The 15,069-nt window shown below is 56.3% G+C and overlaps 2 protein-coding genes across 2 annotated transcripts; one reads left to right on the forward strand and one right to left on the reverse strand.

Annotated features, from left to right (window-relative positions):
* The first annotated feature begins 163 nt into the window (after window positions 1-163).
* Window positions 164-10,966, forward strand: LGALS4 (galectin 4). Its single transcript, XM_074386390.1, has 10 exons — window positions 164-1,221; window positions 1,544-1,632; window positions 3,647-3,851; window positions 5,769-5,906; window positions 8,743-8,769; window positions 8,858-8,896; window positions 9,093-9,122; window positions 10,234-10,322; window positions 10,482-10,647; window positions 10,728-10,966. The coding sequence occupies exons 1-10, from the start codon at window positions 1,177-1,179 to the stop codon at window positions 10,872-10,874; spliced, it is 975 nt and encodes a 324-aa protein (XP_074242491.1). The 5' UTR covers window positions 164-1,176; the 3' UTR covers window positions 10,875-10,966.
* A 1,495-nt stretch (window positions 10,967-12,461) lies between these two features.
* Window positions 12,462-15,052, reverse strand: LOC101027535 (galectin-7). Its single transcript, XM_010330948.3, has 4 exons — window positions 14,988-15,052; window positions 14,530-14,618; window positions 13,579-13,780; window positions 12,462-12,616 (listed from the first exon to the last, which is right to left on the reverse strand). Exons 1-4 carry the CDS (start codon window positions 15,012-15,014, stop codon window positions 12,503-12,505), a joined length of 432 nt encoding a protein of 143 aa, XP_010329250.1. The 5' UTR covers window positions 15,015-15,052; the 3' UTR covers window positions 12,462-12,502.
* Window positions 15,053-15,069: the final 17 nt, after the last annotated feature.

Genomic DNA, 15,069 nt, shown 5'->3' on the forward strand with positions numbered 1-15,069 from the left:
CGCGCCACCACGCCCAGCTAATTTTTTGTATTTTTAGTAGAGACGGGGTTTCACCATGTCGACCAGGATGGTCTCGGACTCTCGACCTCGTGATCCACCCGCCTTGGCCTCCCAAAGTGCTGGGATTACAGGCTTGAGCCACCGCGCCCGGCTTAAAAATATTTCAAATATTTTGATAGCTAGTCAATACTTGTTTTCTCTGTTATTATTATTATCATTATTTTTTGAGACAGAGTCTCCCTCTGTCACCCAGGCTGGAGTGCAGTGGCATGATCTCAGTTCACTGCAACCTCCACCACTCAGGTTCAAGTGATTCTCCTGTCTCAGCCTCCAAGAAGCTGGGATTAAAGGCACCCACCACCATGCCTGGTTAATTTTTGTATTTTTAGTAGAGATGGTGGTTTTGCCATGTTGGCCAGGCTGGTCTCGAACTCCTGACCTCAGGTGATTGACCCGCCTCGGCCTCCCAAAGGGCTGGGATCACAGGCATGAGCCACTGCACCCAGCCGATACTACTACTATCCCTATTTTACAGATGAGCACATGGGAAAATTGAGGGTAAGGCACTGACCCACTATCAGACAGCTGAGAAGTGGCAGAGGCAGGATTTGAACCCAGAACCTCTGGCTCCAGACATTAGTAATCTAAACCACTCTTCCTACAATACAACATACACGGTAAAGACGTGCGGTGGGCATGCAGTCAATGTAAGTCCCTTCACAGTTGCTGGGAGAGGCGGATACTTGAGGTTCCTCCCTGCATCTGCCTCTTCCGCTGCCCAGCTGTCCTGGGTCACTCCTGCAGCCCTGCCCTGCCCTGCCTGGTCTCACCCTCCCTCTGCCAACAAAAGTCTGGGCAGGGCTTTATGGGCTCTGATAAGGCTCTGATGGGGTGAAGTTCATCAGCACTTCCTCTTTGCAGGGGGGCCTAGGGGAGGGACCCAGGTGATTTGGGTCCTGGCTGGTCACCAGGGAAGCCGGCGAGGGAAGAGAGACTAGGGTGCGCTCTAGGAGAAGCCAAGGGCCTGAGAGTCCCAGAAGAGGGGCCCTGTGGATCCTCCCCCACCAGCCACACCCTTTCCCTGGGTATAAGAGCCACCCACCACCTGCCATCTGCCACCATCTCCCACTCCTGCAGCTCTTCTCACAGGACGAGCCACCAGCCCAGCAGAGAGCGATGAACTTTGTCCCTGCACCGGGCTACCAGCCCACCTACAACCCGGTGAGACGCTGGCTCAGGCCCCTGCCCCACCCGCAGCTCCATCCATACCCCACCACGCCGATTTTCCCCACCCTGCTCCTGGGGGGCCCCATCTGACCCCGGGGTCAGATTTACCCAAAGCTGACCCTGACCCTTCATTTACTCCCACCCGGACCTCAGGCTGTCTGTGTCCAGGTCTAACCGTTGGCTCTCATCATCTCCAGCCTGGCCCTCCCCTGTGGTTTCCTCTCCCCTGCTCAAGGGACTGGGGGCTTTTCCGGGAGGGGTAAAGGCTGCAACAGGGAGATGGCTTGTGAGTCCCCTCACCAGGCCTCTTCTCTAGACGCTGCCCTACTGCAAGCCCATCCCGGGCGGACTCAGCGTGGGAATGTCTGTTTACATCCAAGGAGTGGCCAGCGACCACATGAAGCGGTAAGACCCTCCCTGAGCCAGGCCCGGCTGGCAGGGGACTTCCAACAGGGTGCTCTGGGCCTGGCTGTTGAGGGCCTTCTGCCCTTACCCCACCCTGGTGGGGAGGAGACTCTTTGCTGCCCCACCCAATAGCCAGACACCAGCCTGGGACAGATCAAGAGTGAGGACGTGGGGGCCAGAAGGGTCAGGGAGGGCTCACCGTGAGAGGCAGCCCCTGAGTTGGACGTTGGACTGAAACTGATGGGTGTGGTGGCAGGAATTCTAATCACAGGCTCAGAGCCAGGTCCCCGAGTTCAAATCCCAGCTCTGCCACTCCCCAGGTCTGTGTTGGTGAAAGTGACCATACCTCTCTGTGCTTCATTTTCTTTCTTTCTTTTTCTTTTTTTTTTTGAGGTAGAGTTTCACCCCTGTGGCCCAGGCTGGAGTGCAATGGTGCAATCTTGGCTCACTGCAACCTCCACCTCCTGGGTTCAAGCGATTCTCCTGCCTCAGCCTCCCGAGCTGGGATTACAGGCACAAGCCACCATACCCGGCTAATTTTTGTATTTTTAATAGAGACGGAGTTTCACCGTGTTGGCCAGGCTGGTCTCCAACTCCTGACCCCAAGTGATCTGCCCATCTCAGTCTCTCAAAGTGCTGGGATTACAGGCGTGACGTCTGACCCAGTCGCAGCTTTTTTTCTTTTTGAGACAGAGTTTTGCTCTTGTTGCCCAGGATGGAGTGCAATGGCGCGACCTCGGCTCGCCACAACCTCCACCTCCAGGGTTCAAGCGATTCTTCTGCGTCAGCATTCCAAGTAGCTGGGATTACAGGGGTGCACCACCATGCTCAGCTAATTTTGTATTTTTATTAGAGATAGGTTTTCTCCATGTTGGTCAGGCTGGTCTCAAACTCCCGATCTCAGGTGATCTGCCCACCTCGGCCTCCCAAAGTGCTGGGATTACAGGTTTGAGCCACCTCGCCCAGCCGGAGTCTTAGCTTTTTTAAAAGACCTTAACAGGGCAATAATAATTGGCCTCATAGGATATCTTTTTCCTTAGAGAAAAAAAAAATCTTGCTCCATTGCCCAGGCTGGAAAGCAATGGCACAGTATCATAGCTCACTTCAGCCTTCGACTCCTGGGCTCAAGTGATCCTCTCCCCTCATCTTCCCAAGCAGATGGGACTACAGGCATGCTCCACCATGCCCAGCTAATTTATTTTTAAATTATTGTTATTATTATTTGTTTTGTAGAGACAAAGTCTTGTTATGTTGCCCAAGCTGGTCTTGAACTCCCGGGCTCAAGCGATCCTCTAGCCTCGGCCTCCTAAAGTGCTGGGAGGATCAGGCACTGGTGTGAGCCACTCTGCCCCGCCTGTTATTTATGTACCATTTACTTCTTCACTGAGTGCCCACTTTGTGTCCTGGCGCTAGGGATGGAGGAGTGAACAGGACAGAGATCCCTGCCCTCATGGAGCTGACGTCCTAGTAGGGGAAACAGATAAAAAATAAGTCCGGGCCGGGCGCGGTGGCTCTCGCCTGTAACCCCGGCACTTTGGGAGGCCAAGGCAGGTGGATCACGTGAGGTCAGCAGTTTTGAGGCCAGCCTGGCCAGCATGGCAAAACCTGTCTCTACTAAAAATCCAATAATTCGCTGGATGTGATGGTACGTGCCTGTAACCTCAGCTACTCAGGAAGCTGAGGCAGGAGAATCATTAGAATCTGGGAGGTGGAGGTTGCAGTGAGCTGAGATTGCACCACTGTACTCCAGCCTGGGCCACAGCACAGACTCCATCTCAAAAAAAAAAAAAAAGGAGAGGCTGTGAGTGAAGGTGTGGTAGTAGGAATCTGCACCCCAGAACTTGGGCCCCCTCCCACGCTGTGGGCCACAGTGCCAGGGTTGTCCCCGAGAGCTGGTGCTGTAGTCTGGGCCAGGGAGCCCTGGGCCAGGGCAGGTGGGAGAGGGCTTCCTGGAGGAGGGCCCCCCGGCCCTGGGAGGTGGCACCAAGGGAACCAGCCCTTCATGTCCCGCCAGGTTCTCTGTGAACTTCGTGGTGGGGCAGGACCCAGGCTCAGACATCGCTTTCCACTTCAACCCGAGGTTTGATGGCTTGGACAAGGTGGTTTTCAACACGCTGCAGGGCGGGAAGTGGGGCAGCGAGGAGAAGAAGAGGAGCATGCCCTTCAAAAAGGGCGCCGCCTTCGAGCTGGTCATCATGGTCCTGGCCGAGCACTACAAGGTCTGCCTGCTTTCCCTCTCGTTTCCCGCGCTGGAGTGCAATGGCGCCATCTCGGCTCCCTCCCTCCTCCCCTCTCTGCCTCCCTCTCTCCCTCCCTCCTCCCCTCTCTGCCTCCCTCCTCCCCTCTCTCCTCCCTCCTCCCCTCTCTCCCTCCCTCCTCCCCTCTCTCCCTCCCTCCTCCCCCTCTCTCCTTCCTTCCTTTAGTTACTTTTTTTTTCTCTCTTTTTCTTTTTTTTGAGACAGAGTTTTGCTGTTGTCACCCAGGCTGGAGTGCAGTGGTGTGATCTCGGCTCACCGCAACCTCCGCCTCCTGGGTTCAAGCGATTCTCCTGTCTCAGCCTCCCGAGTAGCCAGGATGACAGGCGCCCGCCACCATGCTCAGCTAATTTTTGTATTTTTAGTAGAGATGAGGTTTCACCATGTTGCCCAGGCTGGTCTCAATCTCCTGACCTCAGGTGCTCTGTCCGCCTCAGCCTCCCAAAAGTTCTGGGATCACGGGTGTGAGCCACTGTGCCCGGCCCCTTCCATCCTTTTTTTTTCCATTCTCTCCTCTTTCTTCCCTCCTTCCCTCTCCTCCTCTCTTCTTCCTTCCCTCTGCCTCCCTCCCTTCTTTCCTTTTCCCTATCCCCACTTTTGTCAACTTTTTTTCTTTTCTTTTCATTCTTTCCTGCCTATTTTTAAAAATCCTCTTTTAGGTCGGGCGCGGTGGCTCAAGCCTGTAATCCCAGCACTTTGGGAGGCCGAGGCGGGTGGATCACGAGGTTGAGAGATCGAGGAACCATTCCTGGTCCAAACATGGTGAAAACCCCCAAAATACAAAAAAAAATTAGCTGGGCATGGTGGCGCGTGCCTGTAATTCCAGCTACTCAGGAGGCTGAGGCAGGAGAATTGCCTGAACCCAGGAGGCGGAGGTTGCGGTGAGCCGAGATCGCGCCATTGCACTCCAGCCTCGGTAACAAGAGCGAAACTCCGTCTCAAAAAAAAAAAAAAAAAAAAAAAAAAATCCTCTTTTAGCTCTTTTCCTTAATCCCATTACCCTACTGCAGAGAATCTTGTTCTCAGGAAATACATTTCATGTATATTTCCTCCTAACATTTTGTGTTTTTGCAAAACGTGTCCTTTTTTTTTTCTTGAGACTGGATCTCACTCTGTTGCCAGGCTGGAGTGCAGTGACGCAAACAGCTCACTGCAGCCTCAACCTCCCCAGGCTCGTGATCCTCTCACGTCAAGCCTCCCGAGTAGCTGGGACTCCAGGTGCACACCACCATGCCCGGCTAATTTTTGTGTTTTTGTAAAGACAGGATCTTGCTATGTTGCTCAAGCTGGTCTGGAACGCCTGATCTCAAATGATCTGCTCACCTGGGCCTCCCAAAGTGCTGGGATTATAGGCATGAGCCACTGCGACCAGACATTCAGCAGACTTTTGACCCTAGCTTGACCTCTGAGCTGTGGACTCCAAGGTTCCAAATGCTGAGGCTTTCCCAGCTCATCCCCAAGACTTTCGACTCCCAATGAAAAAGATCCCTGTTCCCTGCTTCCTGGTTTTGTTGTTGTTTGTTCGTTTTGAGACTGAGTCGCAAGCTGTCACCTGAGGCACTGTCAGCCAGGCTGGAGTGCAGTGGTGGAATCTCGGCTCACGGCAATCACCTCCTGGGTTCAAGCGATTCCCCTGCCTCAGCCTCCCGAGTAGCTGCGATTACAGGCATCTGCCCGCTAATTTTTGTATTTTCAGTAGAGACAGGGTTTCACTATGTTGGCTAGTGTGGTCTCAATTTCCTGATCTCAAATGATCCGCCCACCTGGGCCTCCCACACTGCTGGGGTTACGGGCCTGAGCCACTGGCCCGGCCCCTGCTTCCTGTTTCTACCTTCCCAGGATCCTGTGTGCTGACCCCTGACGTACATCCCTGCCCTCCAGGTGGTGGTAAATGGAAATCCCTTCTATGAGTACGGGCACCGGCTCCCTCTACAGATGGTCACCCACCTGCAAGTGGATGGCGACCTGCAAGTTCAATCAATCAACTTCATCGGAGGCCAGCCGCCCCCGCCACCCCAGGTATGAGGGGTCCTGTCCCTTCTTGCATCCTTCCTTTCTAAACTCAGTTCCACATTCATTTACTTTTTCTTTTTGAGAGAGTATCGCTCTGTCGCCCAGGCTGGAGTGCAGTCATGCGATCCTGGCTCACTGCAACCTCCACCTCCCAGGTTCAAGCAATTCCCCTGCCTGAGCCTCCCAAGTAGCTGGGACTACAGGCACCCAGCACCACGCCTGGCTAATTTTTGTAATTTTAATAGAGACGGGATTTCGCCATGTTAGCCAGGCCGGTCTTGAATTCCTGGCCTCAAGTGATCCGCCCACTTTGGCCTCCCAGAGTGCTGGGATTACAGGTGTGAGCCACCGCGCCTAGCTGGGTTCCACATTCATTTATTTCCCAAGCATCTCCCTCTGCTGAGTGATGCCAAGAACACAGTGATGATCAAAGCAGCCCACTGGGAGACAGATCCATCACTGCGAGGGATCAGGGCCAGGATGGGGAGGCTCAGGCTGAGGGACTGGGGCCCAGGCAGAGGGATCAGGGACAGAATAGGGAGCTGGGAGAGGGCAGGCAGAGGGGTCAGGCCCTGGGCTAGACAGGGCTGGAGACAGGAAGGGCTGAGACATCTCCGTGCCCTGACCTCACCAGTTCACAGACAGGGCATCAGAGAGCGACAGCCTAGAAATGGTCAGGGCCGTGACAGGAAGGGCACGGGCAGAGGGGTCGGGGCTGGGATTCTGAGTATGCAGAGGTCTCGGAAGCCAAAAGGAAGGGCTTGGCTTGTCATGGGTCAGGAGGGCAGGGCTTCCTGGAGGAGGAGGAGGTGTGTAAGGTGAGTCAGGAAGTGAGGATGAGGAAGGGCAAAGAACACACAATAGTGAACAAATCCCCAAGAGGTTGCTTAACATCAACATTAAAAATAAAATACAATGCAAGTGAGTTTCTTAATTTTATATAATTTTTTTTTTTTTTTTTTTTTTTGAGACGGAGTTTCGCTCTTGTTACGCAGGCTGGAGTGCAATGGCGCGATCTTGGCTCACCGCAACCTCCGCCTCCTGGGTTCAGGCAATTCTCCTGCCTCAGCCTCCTGAGGAGCTGGGATTACAGGCACGCGCCGCCATGCCCAGCTAATTTTTTGTATTTTTAGTAGAGATGGGGTTTCACCATGTTGACCAGGATGGTCTCGATCTCTTTTTGTTTTGTTTTTTTTTGTTTTTGTTTTTGTTTTTTTTTTGAGACGGAGTTTCGCTCGTTACCCAGGCTGGAGTGCAATGGCGCGATCTCGGCTCACTGCAACCTCCGCCTCCTGGGTTCAGGCAATTCTCCTGCCTCAGCCTCCTGAGTAGCTGGGATTACAGGCACGCGCCACCATGCCCAGCTGATTTTTCGTATTTTTAGTAGAGACGGGGTTTCACCATATTGACCAGGATGGTCTCGATCTCTTGACCTCGTGATCCACCCGCCTCGGCCTCCCAAAGTGCTGGGATTACAGGCTTGAGCCACCGTGCCCGGCCTAGGATGGTCTCGATCTCTTGACCTCGTGATCCACCCGCCTCGGCCTCCCAAAGTGCTGGGATTACAGGCTTGAGCCACCGCGCCCGGCAATTTTATATAATTTTAATTAATTTTGGAGGGATAGGGTCTGGCTCTGTCACCCAGGCTGGAGTGCAGTGGTGCAGTCACAGCTCACTGCATTCTTAACTTCCTGGGTTCAAGTGATCCTCCCACCTCAGCCTCCTGAGTAGCTGGGATTATAGGCACATGCCACCATGCTCAGCTAAATTGAGGAATCTCCTTATGTTGTGCAGGCTGGTCTTGAACTCCTGACCACAGATGATCCACCCACAGCGGCCTCTCAAAGTGCTGGGATTACAGGCATGAGCCACCATACCCAGCCTATAAAGCTACTTTTTTGTGGTTGTTAAGATGGAGTCTTGCTCTGTTGCCCAAGTTGGACTGCAGTGGCAGGATCTCAGCTTACTGCAACCTCCGCCTCCCAGGTTCAAGCAATTCTCCTGCCTCAGCCTGCCAAGTAGCTGGGATAACAGGCACCTGCCACCACGCCTGGCTATATAAAGCTACTTTTAATGGGCCTTTGGAATAGCTGGCTGAGAATAGAAATCAAGGCAGAAAGGAGTTAATTACAAAGAGAAGAGAAAAGGAGGAAACAGAGACAGGGAAAGAGAGAGAGTAAACATTAAAGGTGTTAGGCTTGGGAGGCCGAGGCGGGCGGATCACCTGTGGTCAGGAGTTCAAGACCAACCTGACCGACACCGAGAAACATCATCTCTACCAAAAATACAAAATTAGCCAGGGTGGTGGCAGCTGCCTGTAATCCCAGCTACTCGGAATGCTGAGGCAGAAGAATCACTTGAACCTGGGAGGTGGAGGTTGCGGTGAACCGAGATCACACCATTGCACTCCAGCCTGGGCAACAAGAGCGAAACTCCATCTCAAATACGTAAATAAATAAAAACTAAAAAAAAAAAAAATAAATAAAGGTAATGAGCAGAAGGAAGCCCCTATGCTGAGATGTGGCCAAGACAGAGACTGAGATACAGAGCCAGACAGGCAGAAACAGAGATCAAGGTCAGCGAGTGAGGGTCCCGGGACAGCAGGGGGACAGCCCGGGGAAGGGCTGAGAATGAAATGGGCCAGGCATTGTCCTAATGCTTTGGAGTGACTCACTGGGCATTGGCGATCCCTCAACATGGGGTACCACCCTTTGATGCCAGAGTTCCCTGGCATGGTGCTGGTGGTGGTGGTGGTGGGCTGCCCCAGGGAAGGCACCCTCGACATCTTTCAGTCATAAATCTGGGACCTTCTCATAACTGCTTTCTCCTTCTGTGCCCACAGGGACCCCAGATGATGCCAGCTTACCCTGTAAGTGCCTGATGGTGGGTAAGGGTCCTCCCCCCAGGGGGGGTCCCTCAACCCCGCTCACCCTCCCTGTCTTCCATCTATCATTCAGGGTCCTGGACATTTCCCTCAACAGCTGAACAGCCTGCCCGTGAGTACGGGGGCTGGGAGGTCCCCGGGGGGTGGGGGCGTGTGGAAATGGTGGGAATTGGGGTGGGGGGAACTAAGAGGGGTTGCAGCCCCCAGTTGTACTAACCCAGCACCTGGAGAAGCACTGGAGTCTAGTGGGTGTGTTGTACATATCTGTCGACTCTTGGAGAATAATATCGCTTCTTCTCCCTTCACAGTCTATGGAGGGACCCCCAGTCTTCAACCCGGTATGGCTTAGGGGAAAACAGAGACAGGTGGTAGGGAGGGGGCATGGATCCCTGGGGAACCTGAGACAGCCAGAAGAGAGTGGGCTGAGGGTGTTTGGGTTGGGAGGTGGGGGGAGGGTAGAATTGGGGGTCGGGGTTGGGGAGTGGAAGGGGCTGGGGATATTTTCCAGGAGGAGCGGGGACCCTCATAAAATTTGTTCTTGGCTGGACACGGTGGATCACACCTGTAATCCCAGCCCTGTGGGAGGCCAAGGCAGGTGGATCACTTCAGGTCAGGAGTTCCAGACCAGCCTGGCCAACATGGTGAATCCCCCTCTCTACTAAAATTACAAAAGTTAGCTGGGTGTGATGATGCACGCCTGTAATCCCAGCTACTCAGGAGGCTGAGGCAGGAGATTCACTTGAACCCGGGAGGTGGAGGTTGCAGTGAGCTGAGGTTGTGCCGCTGCACTCCAGCCTGGGTGACAGAGGGAGCCTCTCTACGAAAGCAAATGTGTTCCTGCAAGGCTGGGCATGGTGACTCAACGCCTGTAATCCAGCAGTTTGGGAGGCTGAGGTGGGAGGATTGCTTGAGACTAGCAGTTTGAGGCTGCAGTGAGGCTTGCTCATGCCACTGCACTCCTGCCTGGGTGACAGAGTGAGACCCCATCTCTTATAAGAAAAAAAGAAAGGAGGCCGGGCGCGGTGGCTCAAGCCTGTAATCCCAGCACTTTGGGAGGCCAAGGCGGGTGGATCACGAGGTCAAGAGATCGAGACCATCCTGGTCAACATGGTGAAACCCCGTCTCTCCTAAAAATAGAAAAATTAGCTGGGCATGGTGGCACGTGCCTGTAATCCGAGCTACTCAGGAGGCTGAGGCAGGAGAATTGCCTGAACCCAGGAGGTGGAGGTTGTGGTGAGCCGAGATCGCGCCATTGCACTCCAGCCTGGGTAACAAGAGCGAAACTCCGTCTCAAAAAAAAAAAAAAAAAAAAAAAAAAGAAAGGAAAGGAAAGGAGAGGGGAAGGGAGGGGAGGGAAAGAGGAAAAGAGAGGAAAGGAAAAGGAAATTTCTTCCCCGATCTGGCTTGCTAAACTGACAGAGAATGGGGCCCCGCGTTCTCTTCCCTCAGCCTGTGCCGTATTTCGGGAGGTTGCAAGGAGGGCTCACAGCTCGAAGAACTATCATCATCAAGGGCTTTGTGCCCCCCACAGGCAAGAGGTATGGAGCGTAGACTAGGTGGCAACCCCCAGCCCCTCCTCCCTCAGACCCAACAGTCTCGACCCTCTGCCCGCTCCTCCTTTAGGGACCCAGAGATCTAGTCCACAGGCTCCTCCCCCGTGGGCTCCCTCTGACTCCCTCCTCTCTCTATGTCCCCAGCTTTACCATCAACTTCAAGGTGGGCTCCTCAGGGGACATCGCTCTGCACATTAATCCCCGTATCAGTGACCGTGCCGTGGTCCGGAACAGCCTGGTGAATGGCTCGTGGGGCTCTGAGGAGAGGAACATTTCCTACAACCCGTTTGGTCCCGGACAGTTCTTTGATGTGAGTCTGGGCTCTCTTTTCCCACCTCCCTCCAAAGGCGCCGTCCCGGCCCCGGCCTCACACCCGCCCTCTCCCTGCAGCTGTCCATTCGCTGTGGCTTGGATCGCTTCAAGGTTTTCGCCAACGGTCAGCATCTCTTTGACTTCGCCCATCGCCTCTCAGCCTTCCAGAGGGTGGACACGGTGGAAGTCCATGGTGATGTCACCTTGTCTTATGTCCAGATCTAATCTATTCCTGGAGCTGTATAACTCATGAGAAAACAGAAAGATTTCCTGGGACTCCTTTCTAAGCCCCTAATAAAATGTCTGAGGGAGTCTAATAGTGCGTGTCCATTTGCTCCCTCCCCACTCTCCCCTTCCTTGGTTGAGTCATGCACTTCATGTATTGCTCATCCATCTAGTCATCTGACCAATCGTCATAGATCTGCTTATGCCCCAAGCACTGATTTAGGGCATATGTTATCTTTACGGGGAAAAAAACAGTATTTGAAACCACTCGACACAGCCAAACGAAATAAAAGTGAACTCATTCAAGCAGGAGCCCCGAGGACTAGGAGAACCCAGCCTCTCCCAGGCCTCCTCACCTGAGCGGGGCTCCCGGTGACCGCCGCCCACCCGCTCCAAAGCCGGGCGCAGGGCGGGGCCGCCCAGCCAGAGAGTCGCAGGGGCCGAAAACCCCGGGTCCTGCACACGCCTGGGCCCCGCGGCGAACCTGGCGTCCACACCCCACTCCAGGTTCAGATTCAGGCCAGGCCAGGAACCACCCGAGCTTCTGCGTCCGCCTCGGTCCAGGCTGCAATGCGGCCGGCCGCCGCCAGGGGGCAGAGGATCGGGGCCCACGCCCGGCGCGCCCCACCAAGGCGTGGCTCAGGACCAAGGGGCGGGAGCGCCTGGCCCCGAGCACCCACGTGCAGCTTCCGCTCGCAGCCCGGGCCTGGCTCCTCCGTCCCCGGCTGAGACCTGCGGTCGCTGCAGGCCGAGGGTGCGGGCTCGGCTCGGGGCGCACAGGTTCCCAGCCTTTCCCACCCCAACCCCGCCCTGACGACGCCCTGAACCCGGACAGTGACACTGGGGCCGGGGCTGGACTTGGCGCCCGCTTCCCCTCCCGTCACAGTGACCAGGGCGGGGCCGTCGGGGAGGGCGGAGGGCGCGTGGGAAGCGGGCTCGCTGTGCCACGGAAACCCCGCGCCGCCCTTCGAGTCCTCCCGCTGCTCCGCACAGCCCGGGCCGCTGCCATCGCGTCTGCCCCGAGGCTGCGCAGGCGGGGACCTGTCGGGACTCCGGGAACAGACAGAGCCGGGAGACGCCCATCGGGCTGCCCAGCCCCACCCGGGACGACTCTGGGGGCGGGAGGCCAGGAGAGAAGAGGGTGGGACAGATGAGGGCCAGGGGGAGGAGGGACCCGGAGATGTAACACGCTTTCCGCGCGGACAATTGGGGCCCACAGGTGACCAGAAAGGTGGGACTCATTGGCCCCCTTTGCGGATGGACCCATGTTGGCGCCCCTTAGATCTGCAGTGGGGACACCGAGACCTGCGGTGAGCACCTCCGCGCCGCTAACGCCAACAGATCCGCCCACCGCATTCCCGCCTGGCCGGCTTTGCACAAATGCTGCGTCAGGACACGCCCCAGGCCCACTCCCTCCCAGATGGCGACCCTCAGGCCTTCGTAGTCAAAATATGTCCTAAGTACACGCAGGTTCAAAGCCCGCCCCCGCCTCGGATTCGCTGTGTGGCCCGCAGCCAGTATCTTGGCCTCTCTGGGCCTCAGTTTGCTCATCTCAGTGAACCGGACACAGACACAGGTGCGCCTCGGTCGAGTTCACGTTTTATTAGCATCCAAGGCCACCGGCCCGCTCAGAAGATCTTCACCGAGTCCAGCTGCACGTCCCCGCCCACCTCCACCAGGCGCACGCGCGCCAGCGGCAGGCGGTGGCGGAAGTGGTGGTAGTGGGCGTCCCCAACCACGGCCTGCAGGGGAGGGTCGCTGGTGAGGATTGCGGAGGCCCGTGCTGTGGCCCCGGGGAAATCACTCACCCCCTCTGGGCCTCAGTTTCCCCACTGGGAAAATGGGGCTGTTGTTCTAACTCTTGTCGTCAGGATCAAACCGGTTTACTGTGTGGCACAGCATGAAACGGCTTTTTTAGTGCTGGTAATGGATATTCTTTTTTTTTTTTTTTTTTTTTTTTTTTAGACGGAGTTTCGCTCTTGTTACCCAGGCTGGAGTGCAATGGCGCGATCTCGGCTCACCGCAACCTCCGCCTCCTGGGTTCAGGCAATTCTCCTGCCTCAGCCTCCTGAGTAGCTGTGATTACAGGCACGCGCCACCATGCCCAGCTAATTTTTTTGTATTTTTAGTAGAGACGGGGTTTCACCATATTGGCCAGGATGGTCTCGATCTCTTGACCGTGTGATCCACCCGCCTCGGCCTCCCAAAGTGCTGGGATTACAGGCGTGAGCCACCGCGCCCGGCCGATATTCTTATTTAAAGCGCAGCGGAGGGAGGCGCACTCGCGTAAGGCCTGGGTGGTGGGGGATTTGCCGCCGCCCCCACCCCCATCCTTGCTCGGACGAATTCCTGAGCGCGGCCTCCAACCCGTCCCTCCCCCTGCCTCCGAGCCCGGACCTCAGGCACAAGGAACTGGGAGTAGGGTCGGGGACGGCGAGTCTGGGCCACGGCTTCGCGCTAGGGCGCCTACCCCTTGGGTACCCGGCGGGGGCCGCCTCGTCCTGACCCTGCTGTCTCGCTGGGGCCCGGGTGGGAGTTGCTTAGGCGAGGGAGGGGGGTTCTGGGGACGCGCCGGTCCCGCCTTGGCCACGCCTCCTCCACCCCTCCGCCCTCCTGGCCTTTTCTCTCTATCCCGGAGCCGCGCGGAACCCTCTGCTCCAGGGACCTAGGTCTCGGCGTCCATGCCCCTGTGGCAGAGACGCACCTTGAAGCCGTCGTCGGACGCGATGATGAGCACCTCGAAGGGCTGTCCGCGCTGGAAGGGAACGCCCGGCCCGCGCTCCTCGCGGCCCCAGGAGCCTTGCTCCAGGCTGTTGAAGACCACCTCGGAGGTGTCCAGCCGAGGGTTGAAATGCAGAACCGCATCGGAGCCCTGCTCCTCCCCGCACAGCAGGTTTACATGGAACCTGGAAGTGGGGGGTGGTGGCAGGCAGGACTCAGAAACCACCGAGAGCAAAGTCAAAGGCTAATAGGCTGGGACTCCCCATGCCCAGAGCACCCCCAAATGGACAGGGACCTGAAGACAGGCACACACCACAGAAGGGGAGGTGGCAGGCTAATGGCCAGGGAGCCCAGATTCCGAAGGCAGCCAAAATGTCATGAGGCCCTTGGGGGGAACCCACCCAGACTAAAGTCACTATGTGCAGGGCGCCCTCCTCTCCAAAGAGCCTGGGAGCTGCCCATGAGGTCTGGGTGTTGGCCAGGGTGTTCCTGATGCCCAGGGAGCCCTCAGGTTCTACAAGACAAAGAATAACACCAGGAACCCCAGTATTTCCAGGGCACCCCAGAAGCCAGAAGGCCCAAAGTTCCTCAGCCAGGAAGCAAAGGACGACTTGGCAAGGACTCCCAGGGTCCAGGGTGTCTCCAGGACTTGGAATATTTCCAGAGTTCCCCGGGACCCAGACATGGAAGTCACAGGACTATAGGAACCCTGAGATTGCCCAGGACCCCCAAATTCTTAGGGAAACTTAGGGACTCCAGCCACAAATTCATGGGGCAAATAATCAAATACATCAGATTTGAGGTCAGATATGGTATAGGGACTCCTAGCCTGGTGGGTACAGATGACCCAGGGCCCCTACTTCTGGACTGCAAGAATTGGGGGTCAGCTGAGCCTGGGACCTGCACTCTTTACCCCTAGGTACTGGGGCCTCACCTGCTGGCATTGGGAGGAACCATGCCACGAATTCTCAGCACCGTGCCAGGGCGGATGCCCTCGGGCAGCAAGGTCTTGTGGGGGACGTTCTGCAAGAGTGGGGTGCGGGGACCACTGTGAGCCGGTGAGGCAGAAGGTGGGTCACCCATCAGAGGAGCCGACCACGACGGAGACTGGCAGAAATCAGGGGGAGAGAAAAGGGTGGCAGAGAGGCAGAAAAGAAATAGAAATAGACAGGGAAAGAGATGGGGAGGGCAACCAAGCAAAACAGGAAAATGCTCAAAGAGGGACCCAGAGGAAGCCATGAAGAGGGAGAGGGGACAATCAGGATCGGGGGCCACCCAGAGGCCACAGCCCAGGACCACCCACGGTGCACCCACTGCCCACTTGCTCCTTTAAAAGGGGAGCCCCCAGCCCCCTCCCTACATGGCCCCGTGCTGGGCCTCTGGAGCACTCACAGACATGACTGGGACAGGGCCAGGCATCGGTGGTGGTGGGGACTGCTGGGGACCTTAAGTAAAAGTAGGGCGGGGCTGGCCC

The sequence above is a fragment of the Saimiri boliviensis genome, chromosome 14, assembly GCF_048565385.1.
Source record: "Saimiri boliviensis isolate mSaiBol1 chromosome 14, mSaiBol1.pri, whole genome shotgun sequence".
Classification (NCBI taxonomy): Eukaryota; Metazoa; Chordata; class Mammalia; order Primates; family Cebidae; genus Saimiri; species Saimiri boliviensis.

What these genes read in the sequence shown, in the direction of transcription:
- LGALS4 (XM_074386390.1), top strand. Translation starts at nt 1,177, where the DNA reads ATGAACTTTGTCCCTGCACCGGGCTACCAGCCCACCTACAACCCG. An exon ending in TCCTGGCCGAGCACTACAAG is followed by an intron (nt 3,852 to 5,768) that starts GTCTGCCTGCTT and finishes CCTGCCCTCCAG; the next exon opens with GTGGTGGTAAATGGAAATCC. An exon ending in AACAGCTGAACAGCCTGCCC is followed by an intron (nt 8,897 to 9,092) that starts GTGAGTACGGGG and finishes CTCCCTTCACAG; the next exon opens with TCTATGGAGGGACCCCCAGT.
- LOC101027535 (XM_010330948.3), bottom strand. Translation starts at nt 15,014, where the DNA reads ATGCCTGGCCCTGTCCCAGTCATGTCT. An exon ending in GCCCTGTCCCAGTCATGTCT is followed by an intron (nt 14,619 to 14,987) that starts GTGAGTGCTCCA and finishes CCACTCTTGCAG; the next exon opens with AACGTCCCCCACAAGACCTT. An exon ending in GTTCCTCCCAATGCCAGCAG is followed by an intron (nt 13,781 to 14,529) that starts GTGAGGCCCCAG and finishes CCCCACTTCCAG; the next exon opens with GTTCCATGTAAACCTGCTGT.